The sequence below is a fragment of the Dasypus novemcinctus genome, chromosome 29, assembly GCF_030445035.2.
Source record: "Dasypus novemcinctus isolate mDasNov1 chromosome 29, mDasNov1.1.hap2, whole genome shotgun sequence".
NCBI lineage: Eukaryota > Metazoa > Chordata > Mammalia > Cingulata > Dasypodidae > Dasypus > Dasypus novemcinctus.
Window position 1 is genome coordinate 5,588,642 of NC_080701.1, and position 24,739 is coordinate 5,613,380.

Sequence of the window (24,739 nt, forward strand, 5' to 3'; positions counted from 1 at the left end):
TGCTATAACTGCAAAATGAAAAAACAAAATACTTGTTGACTACTCATTATAACATTCCCTACTCATGGGAAAATAACTCGAAAATTGGAATATATCTAATCAGCATAATTTCTATACACAAAAATAAAAAAGGATGCAGCCAAAGTTAAGTTTATGAGTGTTCCATTTGTTAACCAAACAAGGAAAGTCATTTACTAATGGTGAGTTAGTTAAATTGTATTTGATTGCAGTAGACCAAAGAAATGTGTTCAAGGCAAATAAACTTGAGGCGTAGCTTTTGATGAGAATAGCTGCTCAAAGATTGAGGACATGGGAGCAACATAAATAGTCAATGAAAAAAATGGCTCTGGTTTCTTTGGCTCCTGATTAGTTGACGGATACTACCTCCAGCCCTCAGCTGTTGTTACTTATTCAAGAAATCAATGCTTTTGAAGCCCCTGGTTTTTTTAAATAAAGTTTTATTGAAGGATATTCATACATGCACATACAAACTCTAGGGTATAAGTTACTAGGAAGTAGAATCTGCGTTGAAATGGGAGCTGATGATTAGTAATGTAGCATTATTAGGTTAATGTTAAACATGTGGAAAAGAATACAGCTGATTATAGTGGGTATAACTAACTGCTGCTGATTTTTGAAGACACTGAAGAATTAGCTTCCATTAATAGAGTTGAACAACTAGAGAATATTTTCAAAGGAACCGAGAAAACACTACTTCAGTACAATGTGAAGTGTAACCTGCTAATAAGTAAAATGTAATGCAACTAGTAGTGGTTAAAAATATGCATGGAGCAGAAAAAGCTTTACTGATAGCATTTACAAAGCTTGTGAAAGTGTAGGATGTTTAAAGCCTATGGCTGTTTATTGTTCACTGGTAGCTGCTTGGCAGAAAATACCAGAATCGTGTATTACTGAACCAGTAGTGTCAACATTGAACTTCCTTCTCTGTCATGGATTTAACCATTGTCAGTTCCATGAATTTTCTTAAGAAATAGAAACTGGAAGAATGTCCTGCCTTGCCCATCTACACAGTTGTCAGGTGGCTTAACATTTGTAAAGTTTTATTGCAATCTTTTGAGCTCAGGGCTGGGGTTGAAATTTTCCTGAATGAGAAGAACTGCGCTCAACCATTCTTTTTAAACACCGTTCTTTGGAAATTAGCTTTTGCTGCAGACTTGATAATATTTCTTAATGAATTCGACCTAAAATTGCAAGGCAATACAGCATTTAGTATGTGAAACTTATACTATGGTACATCATTTTTGCAAAAACTAACATTTGAATCTTCAGAATGCTAAGCTGCTTTATACACTTTCTATGCTACCAAATCAAAACAAGAAATGAATCTCCATTCCCACAGTGTATACATTTTACAAACTCAAACTATAGTTTCAGTAGCATTTTTTGAATCTTGATACAAGTGCAAAAAAAAATTCTCAAATTTCAAAACACATTTACCTGTAATTGAGGAGCTTCCACCTAATCATCTGAAGCAGGCTAGTAAAATAGGGAAGCAATAGATGGATCTGGAACCTGGTAGAGAGTCCACGTGGACATCAATAACCCCCAAGATGGCTGCTGGAGGACCCCCCACCCCCAAGATTCTGCTATTCAGAACAAAGACTTCTTCTGGAAGCCAGGAGAAGCCCGGACATCCCCCAAGGACTTTATCATTGGGCCCTCCTGGGGGATTGATGGGTGGGGTAACCAATCAAAACAGCAAACAGCTGGAACTCCACCCTGCCATTAGCAAAGGGGTAGAGTAATTAACAGTCCAAAAAGCCACCCAAGGCCTGAACTAGCGCTCTGGTTCTCTGCTCTCTTGCTTCTGGACCCGTTCCTGCCCTCTGTGCACTGCTCTCACCATTTTTCCTCTGCCACGTGGCCACAGAAGTAAACCTGGGATTTATCACCTATAACGGGGAATTGTCTATAAATCAGCCCATTTTATCACTTCTCAACCCCTTCCTCTCTACCTGGGACCCCTGATCTGTTATTTTCTCCCATTTCTCATCCCTCCCTGCCTGAATAAATTACTGGCCTAACTCACCCGGCATGCTCTTGAAATTCATTTCTGCAGCATAGCCAAGAACCTAAATAAAATCCAGTAACATTTGGCAAGCCGGTCCAGGAGTTTATTGGTGAGTGGGGCTGTAGCCTACCACCTGTTTAACGCCTTGCTTTGGTTCTCTATCTTAAGTGGGTTGGCCTGTGAGCCCCCACAGGACGTAATCCCGGGAGGAAAGGGACCAGGGCCCTGGAACACTCTGCGTCTGCCACACACACCCAGGCTTGGAAGATCTGACCCCAGCCAGGACGGCTGGGTGATAGGGCAGTGGCTTAAATCACAGCCCTGCCAAGACAGGTTCCCCAGCAGAGCACGGGCCCTACGAAGCTTCCTCAAGCCGTTTTAGCAGCCAGAGTGTTTGTCCTCGGGCCTGCCTGCCATTGCACCCCGAGGGGGTGCACTGCAATGGTGGAGAGGGGGGGGGGGGGGAAGGGGGGGCTTGCCCCTCCCAGGGGGTCCATGCCTTTGCAAGCTGCATTCCTATCTGACCACACCCAGCTACCTGGGGAGTGATGTGGGAAGGCGGCAGCGGGCAGCTCCAAGATGGGTGCTGTGGGTCCCCTCCCCAGGGGTCACAGGCCAGCATAACCTTGCATAATTAGCCTTTAACCATGTTTTACCTTTCTACTACTTGCTACTGAATCCCTCTTTACAGGTTTGTGTTAGAATGCTTTGAAATGTCTTAAAAACTGTGGAAAAAGAAAGTACCTTTGTCTAGCAAGGAAGCTATTGCCTCAGGGCCCCAAGGCCTGTTAGCTAGAGCAATTAATTTCTAATCACTTAATGGCCTTTTGATGGCTGGTTTAACTGGGAAACTCAAACAGTAAAGTCATAAAACTAGGATGGCTTTAAGGACCTCTGTAAGAATAGCAAGAAACCCTTGGCCCCTTCTCAGAAGAAGGAGCAATATTCGAGGAAGCAGCACTATTGGGCTTGGCAGCTCCAGGTTGAAATCTAGTCAGCCTGTCTCCCAAGTCCAGAACGGCCCCTGGAATGCCTCGTGGCAGGATCTCTGATTCCCAGGGTGGCAGAACCAGAGAAGTAAGTCTGAATGTCCCTCAAGACTTTCGAAGGCTCGGGCGTTTTGATTCACAGAGCAGCCAACTGTTTCCTGCGATTTAACGCGAGAGCTTCTGTCTGGGTAATCGTGCAGTCTCAGACCCTGAAATGTCACGGTGCTGGGAACCAGAGCAGTAAACTCAATGTACCCCCATTCCGTGGGCCCATCCATTCAGAGAGCAGCCAAATATCCCCTGAGAGACAGACGTCTTGGGCACTTTGATTTGAGGCCGCTGCTCGGTCTCCCACCAATTTGGCTTGGGCGCGTTGATCTGATCTCCAGAGGAAGCATCAGATATACCCCAGGACCCAGGTTGCCCACTCAGGGACACCTGTGGGCCAGGTCGGCTCTGAATAAAAATGCCCAGGATGTGGAGACAGAGCTTCAACTCCAAATTATGTGGAGCAGTGAACATTTTAGTCAGACTAGGAAGGACTCTGGGATGCCAGATCAGTTGACTAAAAGGCATTTCTTCATTCTTCCTAGAATAATGGGTGCAGTCTCTATCATACCAGCAAACTCCCCATAGGAGTCTCTTAGGAATCAGGAAATTCTGCCTACTGCAGGTCCACATGGCCACAGGATAGCCAAGAGCAGTCTCTGTGTAGGAACCTAAATTCTAGTTAAACCGGCGTAAGAAAAGAGAACCGATAGATCTGAGACCCAGAAACCTCATGTCATGTTTCCTTAAAGAAATGAGGAAATATACCTCAAACTTCCATTAGTTTAACCTCAGTTGTGCCGATAAAAGGTGTGAATAGTGATCAAAATAACAAACCTCATGTGCCATCAATTAAAACCAAAGAGTTCCTGGAAATGCTAAAGGTATAAAATTCTTCTGTTTTAATCTGTGCTTAACTTTGTGTTCAACTTTGAAATCTGTGTTTAACTTTGTCAGTTTGCTTGTGCCTAGGAAATCAGATTTGGGGTTCACCTGTTACAAATTGGATAATGGTGAAAGGTAACCTAATGATGAGTCTTTAAATGTCAATACTGTCTTGTTTGTGGATTTAATGCATAAATCACAAGGGGAATTTATTTAATTGCTGGAAAAGCACAGAAACTTCACAAAGTTATTGCCAATAAAATTCTTATGGCTTAGTTAATACATGTACCCAGTTCACTTTAAGGTAGAAATTTCCTAGAAACTATAACTAGGAGTTAAGATCATTTAGAGATGCCTTTATATTTTAAAACAGCAGAAGGATAACAACTGAAATTATAACTGGGTAGATTTAGCCTAAACCTACTATTATAAGTGTAAATTCTAAACTGATCTTACCTTCGTTTATCGTCAGTTGAAGCCTCGCCTCACTCCTTGCCTTTGCTTATGGTTATTTCATAACAGCTTCTGCCCCTATGGCTCAGGGAAAAGCAAACGTGCGGCATCCCTGCCTCCTGTCCTACTGATATTGGTGACCCTGCTTTCTCTCATGACTCCAAGTGTGGACTAAATTGCTGCCTGGTGGTATTCTTGACCCTTGGGGTTGAACGTCCACTCTTCCTGTCCAGTGGCTGCCGGGGTCCTGTTATCTATCAGGACTGGGAAATGAAGCAGACTTCCTGCCTTGACTGTCGGGGTTCCTAAAAGTGCAATTCATGAGAGAAACCAGTTTCCCTGAGGCTTTGATAGCCTCAGTGAATGTATATAGAATTAGTCTTGCTCATCCAAGGTCTGCTAAAGTCAAAGTAAAGAAATAAAGTTCTGAAGCAAAGGAAAATTGTATGAGAGCATTGGGGACATTTTGTTTATAAGCCATTAATTAGGAACAAAATTCTTGTGCAAAACTGCATGGTTACAGTGCAAATTAAAGTAATTAAAAGGAGCCTTCAAAAAAATCTTTTAAATGTTATCTTATAATTAAACTTATTTTGTAAGAGAACGAAAATTATAACAGTGAGTCCTGTGTTTCTGTGTCAAACTCTATTCATGTAAACTCCATTGGTTAATAACTGTAATATAAGGTAAATTAACCAGTCTATGTGATTGTGGTTAATTATAAAAAGTTTGTGAAAACATCTTCCAAGGTGAAGCATTTAAATGACCAGTTCTAAGAAGCCATTACTAACTAGAAATCTAAATTGATTTTAATGGCAAAAAGTGATTTCATAGCAGTGAAACCTGTCTGGAAGTCACCTCACTGTGCATATTCAAGTGGTGGTAATGAAAAATTACCTTGACTCCATTGGGAATTTTCAGTTTTCATTTTTTTAAAAATACAAGTTTTTCCTCTACTGCTAAAGTAAAATAACTGTAACTAACACCTTCATGATAAAAGTGTAGAACTAAAAAGCAAGCTACTAAAAAGTTCCGTTCATTTGATATGTAACACATTGCATTGGAAATGTTTAAAAATGTATAAAAATCAAAAGATAGACTTCGGCATTGTCAAACTCTCTTGTGCATTCAAACCAGGCCTTCAGTATACTGCAGGTTGCCTCTCCATATGAGTTATTGGCTAGGTTGGTCACTGACCCGTAAAACAATAAAGGTATCTACTACATCTCTGAACATGCTCCAGAAGTCGATGGAGACTATGTTGCAGTTTCAAACTCCCGCAGTAGCCAATGATGGCTTGGTACAGCCAAATGTACAATGAATATCACCTACACACTGGCACTGTTTCATAGTGCCGAAGGGTGCATTGTACCAGGGCAGTGAAATACTGGAACCTACTTTCCTAGCTTCTCTTTAGGGTCAACGGTGCTGCAGCTTCTGTGAAGGACATACCAAGTGGAGCAATAATCACCAGAGTACTGTGAGTAGAATTTAAACCAATTGGCATTATGGCCTACTCCCATGAATAGATAACATGTAAGGTATTACAAACCTCTAACTTAAATCTATTGCAACTCAAAGAGAAACTTATGCATTGGGTAGTATATTAATTAGTATTAAGTACTGTTCCTATATCCTAATCTGAATATTTACCTGATGATTATAGTGATATCTTTTCTATTCTAGATCATGTGCAGAAGGACCTTGAACATGTTCAAGTCCTAGTAAACTTCATTTTCTAAGTAGTTAATTAAAGTGCTTAACCCAGGTAGCCCTCCTAACCCTTATTAAAGTTAAAGGGATTTCCAGCTTGGTGCACTAATCCTGAGTGAAGCCAGCTGCCCAAGAAAGTGCCAGTTCTCCAGAAGCACCTGATGGGTAAAAAAAAAAAAAAAAAGCACCTGCCATTAGCAAACGGATGGAATAATTAACAACTCAAAAAGACACACGAGGCCTGAACTAGCACTCCCACTCTCCACTCTCTTGCCTCTGGACCCGTTCCTGCCCTCTGTGCACTACTCTCACCATTTTTCCTCTGCCGTGTGGCCACACTAATAAACCTGGGCATTTAGAATCTATAATGGGGAATTGTAGTCTGTAAACCAGCCCACTTTGTCACTTCTCAACCCCTTCCTCTCTACCTGGGACCCCTGATCTGTTATTTTCTCCCATTTCTTGTTCCTCCCTGCCTGAATAAATTACTGGCCTAACTCACCCGATACGCTCTTAAAATTCATCTCTGCAGCATAGCCAAGAACCTAAATAAAATCCAGTAAGTTCTATTGGAAGTGATTAATCTGCAATGGCATCCTGCTAAAAGACAATATGAAATAGAGACTCTAATAGAATTCTTTAAGTGCTTTACAAGTGATGAATATTCTCAAAATTATTTGCCCATGACGATGTCAGTACTTGGCAGTACCTATTTGTGTGAAGACATTTTCAATGATGAAATGCAAAGTTATCCTCCCCAAAATTCCATTCTTCTCATTAGTAGACCAGCACTACCAAAAAAAATTTTTTTGTCCTCTATTATATTTTGAATTTCATGCAAAATTTTGTGAAACTGTATTTTCCCTTTTTATGTAAGTACCACAAAATACCCTTGAATTTGCCTTTTGGCTTGCAAAGCCTGAAATATTTACTATATGTCTTTTTACTAGAAAGGTTTGCTACCTCCCTATGAAAGGATACTAAAGAGACCGTATCGGTCCTATTTGCCAGTTCATCCAGTGACATGTGCAATGGTTCCTTTAGGTGAACAACCTAAGGTGGAATTAAATCATGAATACTGAGATATGCTCTCACTTCCATTGAACATATGTCCTAGAGACTATAGGTTCTTAAGTTGAAGGGGATAGGAAAAAATAGGATAATGATAAAACTATTGTTTTTCAAACTGTAGGTATTTTGTAATGAATTAAGGCAGACTCAAGTGTCAGTTGTGAGGTGTAATTTATATGAGAGTGTTTCATATAACAATGTTGTCTTTTAATTCTTTTTCACTTATAGCATTGTAGGAATGTAGGACTGTGGTGATTGAATTATGTGACCCAACAAAGACTGTTCTACATCACGGTGGGTATTCTGTGGATGTGAGCTCATTTGTGAACTGGACCCTTTGAGGATATAGTAGCAATTGAGGTGTGGACTCATTTGTGAATAGGATTTCCTAAGACGATTGAGGTGTGGACAAATTGAATGAGGGCAATTGTTAGTCCTTAGGGCTGGAGGGCTGGAGGAGGAAATTCTGGTGCAGCTAGAGGAGGCAGGAACCAGAAGTCAGCAGGAACTGAAGGAGCAGACAGGAGAGATCACCTGTGACGGGAGAAGGAGGTTCAAACCAAGAAACACCAAGGATTGCACCAAGCCAGCACCAGACTGCCCCAGAGTTCAGGGAGAAAACGTGACTGTGCCACCACCTTGATTTTGACCTTAAAACCTCTGAAATCTGAGACAATAAATGTGTGTTGGTTGAGTCAACCTGTTGTATGACATTTGTCATAGCTCTGGCAAACTAAGACAAGGACTATGTACAAATCCTCAAAGTCTTGCAGAATTCCTAGCATTTCAGGCCTTAAAGTCCGAGAAAAGTAGGAATTAGTTTACCTAAAAATCAGCATAGAGCATAAAATCAAAGGTGACTTTCATGTGCATTCTCACTAAAACAATTTCCATTTGTTCTAATTTCAGTTTAAGTCATTTTCTACAGCATTAGCCAGTCAATTATATTTAAAGCATAAAACAATAAATGAACAATTTGTCTCTGGTAGAAATCCATTTCACTGCTTCATAGCCATAGCCTGTAGTTGCTCAATGAACCCAGCTGCCTTTCTGCACAATTACTTAAATTTTCTTTGTGAGGATAGCCAAGCCTAACGCTCCTTCCTGGCCTCAGGACTTCTTTGAACACAAGAGGCATTCATAAATATAACCCGCTTTCTCATTTTATTGACATGGGAGGGGAAATTCACTGTTTTCATGTACTTCTGTTTTTTTATCTCCTCTTTCTCCCAAATTACGATAATCTTTTATCTAGCACCACACCAAGAGGTTGGGGTGCCTTTAGCTTCAGCATGAATATCATCGGCTTCCAAATTGTTAGGAATATCCCGTTTCAAAAACCCAAAGACTTACCATCTGCATCTTGTCAGCCACATAATTCCGTTGCTCTTCAATGGCTTCGATGATGACCCCTTTGCATTGTGATAATACACTGAATTTTTCTTTCCTTGTTTTTCCAAACAAGAACTAACATTGTTTTTGTTAGCTGTATCTTTTTGGTAACCTTAGGCTTCTATTCGGCTTGTCTTGAGGATAAAGCTAAATTCTCTTCAGCAGCATAGACTGCCATTTAATAAAATACTAACGGGAGTAAGAAGTTTTGGAAGTCATTAGTTTAAACACCCCTTTTTGGGATGGGATTAAAAGAGCCCCCCGGGGGCATCATCTGAGGACTGTAGGCCCAGCAGGCACTGTATGCTATTTATTAATAAGCCTGTCCCTGGAAGCAGATGACTTCGGAGCTCATAAATCTCGAGATGCTAAATATCACAGCAAAGCCTGTGTATAAAGAGAATACACAAAGAAAGGCCCACTCTTCTGAGCTGTGATGCATAGACAGGCTTTCCTTTGTTGATCCTTATGTCTGTTCTGGGGCTTATCCATACTCTGCCTCTAAAGTAAATGCATTTTCTAAAGTACTTTAAAAACATGTCTGGCAGTGGACTTGGCCCAGTGGTTAGGGCGTCTGTCTACCACATGGGAGGTCCGCGGTTCAAACCCTGGGCCTCCTTGACCCGTGTGCAGCTGGCTCATGCGCAGTGCTGATGCGCGCAAGGAGTGCCCTGCCACGCAGGGGTGTCTCTGTGTAGGGGAGCCCCACGCGCAAGGAGTGCGCCCCGTAAGGAGAGCTGCCCAGCGCGAAAGAAAGTGCAGCTTGCCCAGGAATGGTGCCGCACACACAGAGAACTGACATAACGAGATGACACAAAAAAAAGAAACAGATTCCTGTGCCGCTGACAACAACAGAAGCAGACAAAGAAGACGCAGCAAATAGATACAGAGAACAGACAACTGGGGTGGGGGGGGCGGGGAAGGGGAGAGAAAGAAAAAATAAAATAAAACATGTCTGCATGTTACTCTAAGATTAGTGTGAAATTGAGGTTGGTTCTTTTTAATATTCAACTTGCACGTGAAAAATATGTCTTGTTAGATCATTTAAGATGCTTTTAACACTAGATTTTAGGAGGTCAGACATCCTAATGGAAAACGATACAAAAGCTAACCTCTGACGCTAACCTTGCTTTCATAGCTAAACAAGAAAGAAAATGGAAGAAATGAAACCCGTGGTATCAGTTCTTTAATTCACCATCAACAGATTTATACTTTGGAATATTAGGCTTCTTCTCAGTTTATTTAAGCATATTTATCCATCAAGCAGGAACTATTAAATATTAATTAATTCAGGTCAGGATTGAGCTCCGTACAACTGCTAAATCTTCCCTGGATACTGCAACATAAATCATAGCTTGTTTTATTGGGTAGAATTAAGACTAAAATAATATTACCCTTTCTCAGCAGTGAGAGGGATCTTTATGTAGCATACACAGAGCTTGAAATCACATATTAAAATCTCCCCCTTGCGTTTAATAAACCAACTCAGAGGGTAAATAATCTACGGCCCTTTTTCCTCCAGCCATAAATTAAAAAGACACAAATGCTAAAAGCTGGCTATGAACAGAAGCATCGAAAATCTTTCCGACTTTATCGTCAGTTTTGTCACTTTCCTGCAGTGAGAAAGGGCTGCAAGTTATATAAAGTTGCTTTTATTGGCAGTATCCAGATTCCATATTTGAAGTTTTTGTTGGTGTAAGAACAATTAAAGGGGCAAAAAATTGGGCTGTTAGTAACATGGGCCCCTCTGTGGTGGAGCATCCTCTTTGTTAACATTTCAAGGGGATTTTGTTTGTCATCGCCTCCTGCTACAATGGACAACGTGCTCGGAGATACTTGATGTTCATCATTTTTGATCTTCAGGTGTTCCTGTAAAACAAGTCTGCATGAACGGATCCCTCCACTAATGCCCACGATTTACAAATCTAGACAATACCATACAGAAGTAACAAATCCATCGTGGCAAAGAGAAAAGGAGCATGAACAATTTGAACCATTATAAAGTATAACACAATTTCCTGTGTTCTGTAACAAAATAAGATTCTTCATAATAAATTCTAAAGGAAATCCAGCACTGAACAGTTTGCTCAATTTTTAAATCAAGACTTATTATAATATTGGCATTTTGGGAAGTGGATGTGGCTCAAGTGATAGGGCCTCCGCCTACCATATGGGCATATGGGAGGACCTGGGTTTGATTCCTGGGGCCTCCTGGTGAAAAAGAAGAAGAGAAAACGTGCCCATGCGGTGAGCCAGTGCCCAAACAGGTGAGTCACACAGCCAGATGATGATGCAATAAAAGAGAGACAAGGGGAGAGTCAAGGTGAAGCACAGCAGAGACCAGGAACTGAGGTGGCACAATTGACAGGGAACTTCTCTCCACATCAGAGGTCTCCAGGATCAAATCCTGGTGAATCCTAGAGGAGAAAGATGAGAAGAGAAGACAAAGAGAGAAATAGATACAGAAGATCACACAGCGAATGGACACAGCAAGAACAGCAGGGGGGGAGGGGAGGGGAGAGGAGAGGGAATGGGGGGAAGGGGGATAAATAAATGAATCTTTAAAAAATTTGGCATTTCTTGAATCCTTTTATTAATCAGTTACATAAATTGCTAAACTTTCAGTAAAAATTAGAATTTATACATTATTCCCAAGACAAGGTTAAAAAATTCCAGTCATATCTTTGTAAAAGAGTAACAAATACTTAAAGCATATAATAGGGTCCCTTTCCACATGTCAGAGGAAATATGTTCCAAATAAGCTAGGTATGTAGAAAGAAGTGTAGGATGTTAAAACATTTTGGATTAAGCCAGATAGTTTTCTTCCTAAGTTTCTGAAGAAGGATCTTACCTAAAGATGTATGTTATTTATGAAAAATTCATTGTTAAATTTTGTCACTTTGAACAAAATATTAGCAGTAGATCAGAATGTGCAGTCTTGGGGTGAATGGGATGGTAGTACTAGGGGGATACCTCCAACATGGGTTTCAACATAAATGGATTTACATTTATTATTTATATGGTTTGTATATGTATTTATGTATTTTTTTTAAAAAACTCATAAAGGTAGCAGAGCTATCAGTTTTACAGCTAAATATGTAATAATATAATGAGTATATGCCAAAGTCTACTGTATGACTTCCAATCAGCCCTGCAAGTTTACATATTATTTCAGAATAGTTCACAATATAATGGGGAGACAGATTGTACATGTATTTTCTTGAAGCATGAACAACAGGATTGCCAGCCTAATCTATTATAAACAAGGTTTATAAGTCTTTTGCATTTCATTTCCCTTGTGTAGATAGTTTTTTGCCAAACATATGCCATGTTTCCAATCGTTCTCTGATGATGACGGGGGTACTTGAGTTTCATAGTCTGTTGCTAATTGTCCTGAGAGCCATTTAACTGCTAATAAGCAATTACCTCCTACCCTGTTTCCTCCCCAAAGACCTACCTGAAGACTAGGCTGTAGACATGAATTTCACCATTGGTAGCCCTCACACACTGTTGGGAAAAGAATAGCTTTGCAGCAATTTGGATTGTTAGTGCAAAGGTGATTTCATGTAGACAGCTAATGAAGGTGGCCAGCCAAAGTTCATCAGAGCTTGGCAGGAGGGAACGCAGGGATGGGCACTTCCTTGACTACTGGGCCATTTTTATTTAGATGCAGACTTTCTTTATGTTTGGAAAAACAAACCCTCTTCCATTGCACAATAGCAAATACTCAGTTCCTATAAATGAAGCAGCCTGTACAGTATTTTTAAATGAAAATCTTCTTAAATCCTGATGCCTATATGGTAGAATCTCTAAAAAATAAAGAGTTATCAGATTAATGGATAATCAGGACAGTTGAAATATGTCTTCAAGTTTGAGTTAAGCAATGACTTTTTTAACATAAAAAGTTTAAAATATTTTTAAAGTGAATTTTACAAATATGTACAAAAAATGTAGGCCTTTTTGGCGTTTTATTCGCTCAGGTAAAATTTATACCACATAATTTAATGGAATGTGCACTCATCTCCAAAATAGGCAATCTCCTAGAATTGAAGACAAAACAAAACCCTTTAAAGGTTACCCACTGTATGAAAACAGAAAGGGAATCATTAACGAAAAAAAAACGTTATTCTTTGCTTTTCAAATAGGGTTCTAATGTGTTTTGACTTATGTATTTAAATAATTAAATAAAAGACCAAAAGAGGGAGAAATGAGCGGTAGCCTAGCACGGTAAAGGATAAAAATACCTCTTTTTTTCCTAGCTTCCAATTTGACAGGTTTACTAAAACTTAAAAACAGTGATAAAAGGGAACACCTAACAGAACCCTGTCCAGGAAAACAGCTGTAGTACTGTGCTTGGAAAGAAAATGTGGCTGTATATAATTCTCAATACATTACTTGCTGCTCTGCTTTTAAGACTTACAGGCTCCAAGCTGGCACTTTAGGTAATGAAAAATGATGACACAAAAAATGCCTTAAGATAAACATAAAAATGTACTGCATCTTCCAAGGTTTCTTAAAGCAGATTATTAGATCAAAATCGTTAGCTTAAAAAAAATCTGAAAAAGATAGCCTTTCTCTTCAAATAACAACATTCGAACTATAAAATGCAGCTGGCTGGCATTGATTCCTCCATAAACTCATTCAGTATAAAACTCAATATTTTTAGCAAGAAGGAATAACCACAGGGACCTTTTCCTCTGGTCTTCTAGTTTATTTTGCGTTGAATTTTTCTCTATCAAAGATTTTGAGAAGTTTAAAACCATTTTAATTAAATACCAATTCCTTAGCTGTGTAGTTTTAATAGGTAACCTGCTTTCAATTCTCAAAGTCAGTACCAAAAATATACCGCTTATTATTCTAATTGCTAACATTTAAAAAACTTACATACAGTTCATTCAAATTTAAAAAAAAAAACACCTTTTTTAAAAAATAGTGCATACAGGCACAAGGCTTCTTAGTGTATTTACTGAAGCCAAATATTTTGGCATCAACAAACACACCACTGTAGTTTATCTTGAACTACATTTCTGAACAGCACACCACTTCAGTTCATGTTGAACTAATTTCCAAAAGTTTATAATATTTTATTATTTGCATAATTTAATCATAATAGGTACTTGAAGAATATCATTTCACTGTCATAGTTTTGTTGAGAGAACAAAGGAAAAACATAGATATCATGAAGGATTAATCCATTGACCCATCAGGAAAGAGTAACAGAAATCCAATATTTTTGCTATGTTCAGTGGAGAAATAACCTAAAAAGAGATTTTTTAAGTCAAACTGACCAAAGACTGTCATAAATCAATCTTCATCATTGTTATTATAGAGTTTCCCTCAATTTAAGCAGAGATGAAAAATATATTTCTCATGTACTAGGAATGTGTTAGTTCTGAAAAAACTTTTCTAGCCAATTACTTTATTAGTGAATACTTCTTTTCCAGCAGGGAACGAAGCCTAGAATTGAGCGAAAGTCTGGCAAAAATGAATGATGTCCAACAGTAGGGCACGTAGACTTTGCAATGAGTTCCTCCTCGTTACAGGTCACTCAGACTGAGGCTGGATTCACATCAGAGGGACTGGACAGAGAAGCCTGATTCACTACCTCCACCTTCTCAAAGATAAACCGGTTTTACAAATAAAGCTTATTATAATGTGATGGAAATCATTTCAATCTCACACAGTCTCTTAATATTCTCAGTTTTCTGAATCTGGAAGTCTGATGACTAGAGGGCTTTTTATGTGATCAATTGTGCTACCCAAATATTTGGGTGAAAATCAGCTCAAAATTTACTCCAAGTTTTTATGATAGAAGATATTTTCCCACTTGATTCAAAAGCCATAATTAGTCTTAACATTTAACAAGAATTTGTGTTAGCTGAACAATCTGTATCTTGTATATAAAAATGTGATGTGTTTTAAGCAGTGGTTTGGAGAGAACTAATCAATTCATATTCAGCCACAAGGAAATGAGAATAACTGGCCAATGGTGCCTTCCTCTTCTCTTCCATCCATCCACAGCACTGATAGCTTGAAATGAAACAGAAAACATGAAACTACTGTGTTAACCATAAATATGGAAATGATCAATTCATTAATTGTTTGTTGTACTAACATTGCTTGTTCAAAATTTTAAAATGTTTCCTGTGCTATAAGGCCCAGTAGATGTGTTCTTGAATATAAATTTCTGGATCACTGTTTCTCAAACTTCAAGGTACATGTGAAGGACGCGGAGATCTTGCTAAAATGCAGAGAACGCAGGTTCTGCTGCAGCAGGTCAGGGAGGGTCCCCGAGCTCCTAGGGTATGTCAGGGCTGCTGGGCTGTGGACCCCAGTTTGAGTGACTGGGGTCTAGGCTATATGTTCTGCAGGAGCCTGAAGCCATAACCAGTTTAGGAATGGAAATCAAACTGGAGGAGAGATTTGGGGAAATATTTTGAAACTTCATGTGCATGGAAGCATTGTGTTTTTTTATTTAGATTGTATAAGGGGGAGGACTGGTCTGGCTCAATCTCCTCTAATCTACTCTTTAGCATGACTATAGGGCTAAGAATATCATAACTTCCCAGACACCATGCTGAACTAGGAAATATTTTATAAAAAGGCCACAGATCATTTACTAATGTAGTTCAAAAAGAGGAGAAAAGAATAGGAAGGTAGTACTTAGCAATGTAATTAAATAAGGCATATCAATATCAGACAACATTATTCGTTATAAGTTGTAGCACTCTGAAATTATTTTACGAATCCCAAAAGATGAAAGATTACGTTTGTGAACTAATCCATTCCTGTGGGTGTGAGACCCTTTCAACTCAGCTATGTCAGTGCCCCGTGACTCAGGTTGAGTTTCCGCCCTCTTGCCAGGTCTGATAAAAACAGACACAGATAAAAGAAGCCACCATATCTGATCCTACCAAGAAGGAGAAAGGATTCCAGTTTAGCCCACAGCTGAGCTGCAAGGACAGCAGCCCCGGAGAGGAGAGGCTCGAGGAGCTGAGTTCCAGGGAGAGATGAGCCGTATGCCTGAGAGCTGGCCGCTGAATTCAGGAAGAAGGTGGAGCAGCCAAGACTGATAGAGGAGGCCGGGTAAGAGAAGCCCTGTGCCTGGTTGCCCTCAGCTGAGCTCTGGGGCTGGGCTCGGAGAGAGGGTGAGTCCAGGGGCGAAGGCAGAGGCCTCGGCCGTGTTGGGCGGGCATCTTGCTTCACCAAGTGGCAGCTGGCTTTGCTAAGAAAGCATCTCTGCTGATGCCTCTTTTGGACATTTCACGGCCTTGGAATTGAAAGATTTACCCCCAAATAAATCCCCATTATAAAAGCCAACCCATTTCTGGTATTTTGCATTGACAGCCCTTTGGCAAACTAAAATATAAGTGTATATTGAATGAATTGCAATTCTGAGATGAAAGTCGGGGAAAAATCTGTTTTTAGAAAGTCGAGTATCCGTTAGCAACTTTATGAAAAACTTAATATTTAAAAAATTTTCACTGCCATTAGTTAGGTCAATAGAATATCACATTACGTTTTTTAGGTCTATGCAGTTGATTCATTTATGTGCTATTTGGTTATTATGACCACTAATGGCTTATATTAAAATACAATAAAGTAAAGTTCCTATGAGATTTTTTTCAACTATGCTATTTTTATCACTTAATTATAAAATGTTTATTGAGAACTTCTATATGTGGCTGGCACTGTGCAAGGTATAGGGATAGGGTGACAAACAAAAGAAACACTGGCCTTGGTTTGAAATACTGGGCAGTCTAGATGGCTTATATACAATATTACTATCTAAATATGTAAAATATTTAATACTTAGAAGGATTTATAACAGCAACCTCACAAATAATTGTGATTATAACTAGTCATTCAAAATAATGAACAAAAATGCTGTTGTGACAGTTTGAATTTGGTAAATCCCCCAAAAAGATTATGTTTTTGAACTAATCCATTGCTGTGGGTGTCAAACCTTTGATTGCATTGATTCCGTTAAAGGACTTTGATTAGATTGCTTTTGATTGGACTCAGGTTGTGTCTCCACTCTCTTTCTGGAGCCTTATATAAACTGAGGCATAGAGAGGAAGAAGACACACAGAAGGAAGCGCCACCATTTTGTCCCGGCCATGTGAGAGAGGACTGGAGGGTCACTAGCAGATGAAGCTGAGGCATGAAGCCCCCAGAAGGCTGGGTGCATGGAGCAGCTCACAGCTGAAGAGATGAGCCCTAGGCCTGATGGCCCACAGCTGGCTCAGGGAGAGAGCAGAGCAGCCATCCTTTTCTGAGAGGAAAGCCCAGAAGGAAGCCCTATGCAAGATCACCCACAGCTGAGCTCCTGGAGCCGGTGAGCCTTGAGGGGGAAGGCAGAGACCAGCGGCCATCTTGCCTCGCCCCGCGGCAGGACGCCAGGACCACCAGTAGCTGACTGTGGTGAGAAAACATCTCTGATGGTGCCTTGATTTGGACATTTTTGCAGACTTGGAACTGTACGATTTTATCCCTAATAAATTTCCCATTATAAGAACAACCCATTTTGTGTTCTTGGCATTGGCAGCCTTTGACAAAGACAGCTGTGAAATGTTACATTTTCCTATGTTCTATAAAATACTGATCTAGTATTGGCTTCTGATTCATATTTGTACATTCATAGTTATATTGTAAGAATTATTTCCAGAAAATTTTAAAAGAGTCTCATTACATTTAACAAAACTGCAAAGATTAATGTTTCACTATCTTATCCCTAACTGTGATCAACCTGATCTACACCGTCGTGTATCCATAGCTAGCTGATCCTGGTTGTCCGAAATCAAAGCACTAGTCAGTTGGAAAATTTCCAGATCAGCATTTACAGTTATGATATAGTCACTCATCAAAACCTACCCAAAATAAAAAAATAAATAAAAACAAGATCCATGGGATATTTGGCATGAATTATTCGTTTTAGATGCCATTCTCTTCCTTCTCTTAGATTTTAGGATTCTGTATTTTGTAAATAGTTATCTAGATGTTAGTGTTCAACTCTTCATATTGTGTTTATTATGCACATGCTGTTTATTTTGTTTAGATGTTTATGATATCATTCCAAAGGTCCTCCTTTGTAGCTTTATTGACCATAGGTTTGTAACTAGATTTCATTTTAAAGAAACTAATTTGGAACTACAGGTTAATGAGAATAATTTGAGACACCTGAATTATAAGGATAGTACATCCTATGAGGTTTTATTTTGACCAAAATGGGGATAACAGAGGTTTATACTAAGAAAATATTATTATCTTGTTCTTAGACCTGGTGAGATTCTGTTGACATATGGTAAAGGGTATGACCATGTATATCCAAAAGAGCAGACGAAATAATAATTTAAAGAATTGGTTGAGTGTATGAAATGACAAGATAATTTTCACGTAAAGTTCACTGTTTTAGGATCAATCTCTGCCATTTAATGTATCACTAAAAATTTAATTTTGTTCAACTTATTTCTAGTCATTTATCAGGTGAACTTATTCCCTAGCTACTGAGGCCAGTTCCACATCTGCAGTGCCAGGCACACGTAATGCAATCCCAGGCAATCAGCTACGACAGCTTAATGTTTGAGCCACTCAATAAATAAAAATGTTTATGAAACTATTTGCCCTAAGAGAATTGGAAAACTTAATTGGAAAATAAAGGGAAAACATCTTACTTTTATGAAGCATGAATTTATTTTGCCTGAAGAGTTAAGTCTCGTTCTCCATGGTTAATGCAGGATTGCTCATGCCTGAAAGAAAGAACATAAATTGGCACGTTTTCTTGCTATTGAACTGATAGGCAGAGACTTGTCTATTCATCTAGTAATCCTCCCTGTGTACTTTCAAAGGTGCCTTGTACGTGTACGATGTTTATCAACTGGTTATACAGAAACACACACATACACAAACGAAGTGTCAGGCACAAGCAGTGTCACACTCATGTACAAAATACTTTAAAAATAGAGACCCACACCTGCAGAAGTAGGGGGACTAAATAATGAAAGCTGCACTGAACCCGGCACTGTTGACAGTGCCTCAATCCTGGTTTCCTAATTCTTAACCAACCTCCCTCATTCTACTCAACTCCTCTTTGAGCCCTTTCTCATCTCATCCTTCTGATGTTTCTCTTTCCTTCCATCATCCTTGGAACTTTAGTTTCTCACCTCATTGATCAGACAGGAAAATTAATCTGATATGCCAGATAACTAACGGCACCTGGCAACCAAGAAATCACTTCTTTGTTCATGTAGAATTATGGGATGAACCACTAATCCTTTCTGGAGGAAAGGGAGTTCTTTGTCTTTCCATCCCCCCAATCTGACCCCCAACTATACAGCACATCTTTGCCTAGAAGGAACTAATGGGTGCAGAGGGCAAATGGGTGTCATCATTCTTTGTTTAGGTGGCGCCCACTCCTTCCATAGGTCGGAGAGTGCAATGGCAAGTGTGAAGGCGAAGAAGCATCAGGTAATGAAAACAAATGATGGGAATCTCCTGAAGAACAAGATGCTTTAAGGAATGCTTCTATATGCGGAGAATATGACTGTGGATCTTAAACAATGACTGCAGAATTCTTACTCAGGACTATCCATTTGTTTTTTCACTTTCACTAAATCCCAGAGATTTCAAATAATCTTATTTTCATTTAAAGTGCAATGAACCAAAGTCAGGCTGCACTAGGAGAGCATTTGAAGAAAAGACTAGAAATGATGGTTTTAAGAATTACACTAGTCACCCTGGCCTAGAGTGCTTTAACCCTGCAGTGTGGCTTGTATGTGTTGTAGGAGCATCACACATACACACGCGTGTCTGCGTATGATGACACGCTTCCATTTTATCTTTACGGAGTATTTTAAAGATAAGCAAGTTAAGACCAATAGGGGTTAAAAAACCTACCAGCTGGGATCTGAAATTAGGTCTGCCTGACTTCAAAGCCTGTTTGTTCTTTGCAAGGAAACTAAATTTACTCACATAATCAAAAGATTAAAATCAGTAACAGTGACAAGAGAAACGGGAGTGGGATATGAAGCAATGACACCCAACAAACGTTATAGCAATAATGCAATCATTTTACTTAGACATTCTGAAATTAGATAAAAATCCTAACTAAAAGACCATATAATTTGACATCTTTTCCACAGGTATTTTTCAACCTTTCATGTGTCTATTGCATTTTTTCCATTTTTAAAGTTTTATTTCTATCATTTTTTTTTAAAGATTTATTTTATTTCTCTCCCCTTTCCCCCTGTTGTCTGCTCTCTGTGTCCATTCAATGTGTGTTCTTCTGCATCCACTTGCATTATCAGGCTGCACTGGGAATCTGCATCTCTTTTTTGTTGTGTCATCTTGCTGCGTCAGCTCTCTGTGTGCGCGGCACTGCTCCTGGACAAGCTGTGCTTTTTTCTCCTTGCAGGGTGCACTCCTTGCAGGTGGCAGCACTGTGCTTGGGCCAGCTCACCACGTGGGTCAGGAGGCCCTGGGGATCAAACCCTGGACCCTCCATATGGTAGGCAGATGCTCCATTAGTTAAGCCACATCTGCTTCCCTATTTCTATTATTTTATTTAATGTACTATGATAGAATTTGGTTCTTTAAACTGGAATAAAACAAGCAATGTAGAGCCACCTTTCACAAAATGATACTCTACTATAGACATTTGCCCAAGTACCTCGCAAAGAGAAATTCTTTGAAAATAATTCTACATTTACAATGAGAGTCTGACTCGCAAGTAAGAAAAATTTGCAGGTAATAGAATGGAATCGTTTCACTGCTTTCTCCCTTTAAAATAAACTATATCAAAAGGTAGCCAGACAAGCACCCCCTTACCAGCTTTGCCAGTTCCCGGGTTCAGGCTGCTCTCGGTCCAAGACTGAGAATCAGTGAGAAGGTGGCTCTGGGACTCACGCAGTGGCTTTGCAGGAAATGGGTGGTTTTCGGCACTGCAGAAGAAGACGGTGATGATGAAGGTCAGTCAACCTGACAATGTCGTTGCGTCTTTCCCAAAGTATGGAACGCATCCCCTTGAGGTGCAAGATGATCGAAGGGGGCCCCCGAGATAACTTGGGGGATTCAGGGATAAGGCAGTAGATAACACTGACTCACAAGGAGAGAAGTATTCTCTTCTCAGGTCTCTTTCCACTCTGCTGCTTAGAAAAACATGATCTCTAATGCTGGCAAATCTACATTTTTTAACACGGAGAACAGGCCTCAGAATTTTGCAGGTAATGGAATCTACTCACAATTTGGTAAAAGTATTTTATTATCAATTTCATTTTTTCTATTTCTACTCTAGGTATGGAAAATTGCTCTAGTTTCTCATTTATAACAATGATATAAAGTTTTGTTTAACAAATAAATTTAAGTGCCAGTGAAAGGAGTATACGGAAGAAAAATATTTTTTAAGTGGTATGGAAAAAAATATGAAGGTGATAGTAGAAAGACAAGTTCGGTGGGGGGGGAGGGGTTGATCTAGTGTTTCCAAATGGCCTAAATAGTCTTAAGCAAAGATTTCTCTATCTTCATCTTATAAAACTGAACAAATTTAACTACTGTCTCACAGGATGTTGAAAAGATCTGACATGATCAGATCTTACAAATTTGATGTTAAATTTGGGAGGCAGAGAGCCTTGAAAGAAGAATTTTCTTTAAAATTTACGTTTCAAAATTTAAATATACATATCACATACCAACATATGGATAACATGTCAAACTATACATAAATTAAAATGACATTTTAATAAAGATAGGAAAAAGTATTGGCATAGAAACTATTTATTTTAGAACCCTCTGCAGTCATAATTATAAGGTTCAAAAGAAAAAGAAAAATTACTTAAAAATTTTCCAAGAATAATTTCGTGTATTTCAATGGCATGTAACTATTATATTTTTCCAAGGATATGCTTTTGCGCCTCACTAATTACTTCCTATCTAAAATTTGAGACTATTTCTATTTTGTGCAGCTTTAACATCTCCTTATTAAAATTTTAGAGGTGAAATCTTTTAAAAAAAAAAGCTAGTATATCTCTGCACAATTTTATACCAATTTACATGAAAAGCCTCCTTTACTCTAATTCTTATTACTCCTTGAGAAAGGGACCACATAACAGGTAGAGAATACTAATGAGGTTCCTGTGTAGGAGCTCCTTGCAGATTAATCCCTGCTAACTGGACTGTAAAAAATGGCAAGGGTCTATTTATCCAACAATACGTACTGTGTACCTATTACAGCAATGAATGAAACCCCTGATGTCATGGAACCTTCACTGTCATTATGGAAGATTAATCTGGTAGACTGAATCACACACCCCAACAAAAGACATGTCTTCATCTTTACCCAGCATCCCTTTGGGTGTGAACCCATTCATAGCTAGCTAAAGTGAGTCACGGTGTGGACTCATTTGTGAAGGGAATCTTTGAAGACCTTATTTTATGAGGCCAACTGAATCAGAGTGGCCTTAAGCTCCATTACTGGAGGCCTTGTAAACGGTAGCCAGAAGATCTAGGAGCTGAAGTCCGAGGAAGCCAAGGACAGAGAAGAAGGGGTCAAGGACACTGCTGCATGACAGAGGACTGCCATTACCAGAATGCCACCGACGTTGGGAGAAAGCTGGGTGAGCCAATGAATTCTTGTGGCTTAAGCCAGCCCACTGTGCGGTACTTATCTTAGCAGTCTGGCATCAACGATAACATTTCTTCAATTGCTAGAGTCACAATAGTTCTATAGTAGAATACCAGTAAGCCCACTCTAAACCATATTTTATTCCTCCATCCTGTGGACCCTGAGAAATTTCCTCTTTACACTTAGTTCCCTGAAGGATATTAACCAGATCTTTTCAGTTTTGCTTACAGGAATGAGATAACGTCTCAAAGTAAAACCAGACAGGATGGCATAAATCTAACTTTTCTCAGACAAAATGTTAGATGTCCAAAAAGCTGGGAAAGGAGCCACGAAGGTCTTGCACCTGCACAACTAATGTAAGCTGTGGCTTATATTGGCTGCTGAAACCAAGGACACGTTGAAAGTACTGGCAACAGCGCAGGACTGAGAAACTGCACGTACCCTCCTCACAAGACCCCTGGCATCTCTTGTTTTCTTTCCCCCTGCCCCTCTCCTTTGCCCATAAAAATCCTAGCTCCCATTTTCACTTTGAACTGGTTTTGGGAAGGGTCCCCCAGTTCCTTGTGCGCTCGCATTAATCACATTCTCACAAAGAATCATGTTTGTCCTTTGTGGCTCTGGATCAGGGGGCCCTGCTATGGGAAATGTGCTGAGCTAATGGCAACAGTTGGTGACAATAAGGACCTTGACAATAAAAATATGTAAGGGGACGTGGGGAAGCAGGTCCCTGTTTTACAGAGAGTTTTCAATGATGGCCTCCGCCGTGGCATTACATCTGAGCAGGAAGGGGCTGAAGAGATGGCGTGGCCCTTTCGGGGATCTGGAGGAAGAAGGGATTGGAAGAGGAACTGGCAAGTACAAGCGCAGCAACTAGGAACACGTTTGGTATATGGGAAAAATCTAGAAGTGTGTGTGTCTGACGGTTGTGAGTGAGGAAAAGGTAAGGGATGAGTCAGAGAGGGGCGGGGGCTCGTGAGCTGGGGTAAAGGCATTCGTGGCTCCTATTCTGAGACTGGAAACCAATGGATGGTTTTGAGCAGAAAAGCGGAGCAATCTAACTTATGTTTCAAAAGGACCACTCTGGCTTCTTAATGGGGAATAAATTGGAACAGGGCAAAAAGGGATTAGGAAGATCGGTTAGAAAGCCACTGAAGTAATCCATGTGCGCAACGATGGCTTGGACTAGGAAAGCAACCACGGAGGTGGTGAGAAAATATTCAGATTCAGACGTATTTTGAGGGGACCTCTGATAGGATCTGCAAATGGTGTACATACAAGGTACTAAAAGAAAGGAATCTATGGTGAATCTAGTTTTCTGTTCTAGGCTCCTGGGAGAATGGAAGACACCAGTTACTGATATATGGGGAAATGAGGGAGAAGCAGGTTTGGGTGGGAGTCACGGTGGAGATGGGTGGGAATCAAGAGTTCTGTCTTACTGCAATGACAGGTACGGGTCATATATCCTGCCATGACCTACAGAATAGAGTGGGAGAGAGCGTAAACTACAATGTAAACTATAGTCCACGCTGTGTGGCAATGCTCCAAAATGTGTTCATCAATTGCAATGAATGTACCACTAATGAAAGAAGTTTTTAATGTGGGGAAAACCAAGAGGTGTGGGGAGTGGGGCATATGGGAATCTCATATTTTTTAATGTAACATTTTATTAATCTAAGTATCTTTTAAAATTTTATATATATATAAATAAATTTATATTATATTATATTATATAAAGATATATATATATAAAGAGTTCTGTCCTGACCTGATTGGTTGAAGATTGTCTTTTGACATTTAGGTGGGTTTGTTGAGAAGGCAACCAGATATACACTTTTGGAGTACAGAGGAGAGCCCAGGGCTTGCCACAGATGTTTTGTAGGGGCTTAGCAGGGGGAAATTACAGAATTTTGTAGGAAAAAAAGGGGACTTCAGCTGTCTCAACCCAATCTGAACATGTAAAGGGAAGGGACAAGGTCAAGGTCATTTGACTTCTTTGAGATCCCCAGGTAGGTAACTGCCAGAATGAGGATTTCTCCCAAACTCCATGATAGCCTTTGTGGAAGGAGAGATACCATCTCCAAAACGCAAATATTCTTTTTTTTCCCTTGGCTGTCTGTGTCCTTTTGCTGTGTGCTCTTCTGTATCTCTTTCTCTTTTTGTCTTCTCTTCTTGTTTTTCTCCTCTAGGATTCACTGGGATTTGATCCTGAGGGCCTCTGATGTGGAGAGAGGTTCTCTGTCATTTGTGCCACCTCAGTTCCTGGTCTCTGCTGCGCTTCACCTTGACTCTCCCCTTCGTCTCTCTTTTGTTGTGTCATCATCTTGCTGCGTGACTCACTTGCGTGGGCACTCTGCTTGCTACATGGGCACTTGGCTCACCACGTGGGCACTGGCTCACCGTGCAGGCAATGGTTCACCACACAGGCACTCACATGGGCACTCAGCTCACTGCGTGGGCACTCAGCTCGCCCTGTGGGCCCTCAGCTCACCCTGTGGGCACTTGGCTCGCTGTGTGGGCCCTCATGTGGGCACTCGGCTT

The 24,739-nt window shown here is 39.9% G+C and overlaps 1 protein-coding gene across 5 annotated transcripts in view; it reads right to left on the minus strand.

The window, feature by feature from the left end:
* Positions 1-11,152: 11,152 nt before the first annotated feature.
* The window catches only part of ZDHHC2 (zinc finger DHHC-type palmitoyltransferase 2), a 79,079-nt gene continuing 65,492 nt past the window's right edge, over positions 11,153-24,739 (minus strand). For 4 of the 5 annotated variants that reach the window (XM_071212621.1, XM_058289974.2, XM_071212620.1 and 1 more), the window contains exons 11-13: positions 20,410-20,522; positions 18,258-18,332; positions 11,153-14,613 (exon numbers count right to left, since the gene is read on the minus strand). In XM_071212621.1, coding sequence (XP_071068722.1) covers positions 18,292-18,332; positions 20,410-20,522 — 154 coding nt within the window. In that variant the 3' untranslated portion in view covers positions 11,153-14,613; positions 18,258-18,291. The remainder of the gene's footprint in view (positions 14,614-18,257; positions 18,333-20,409; positions 20,523-24,739) is intronic. The other variant, XM_071212619.1, reaches the window with a different exon arrangement.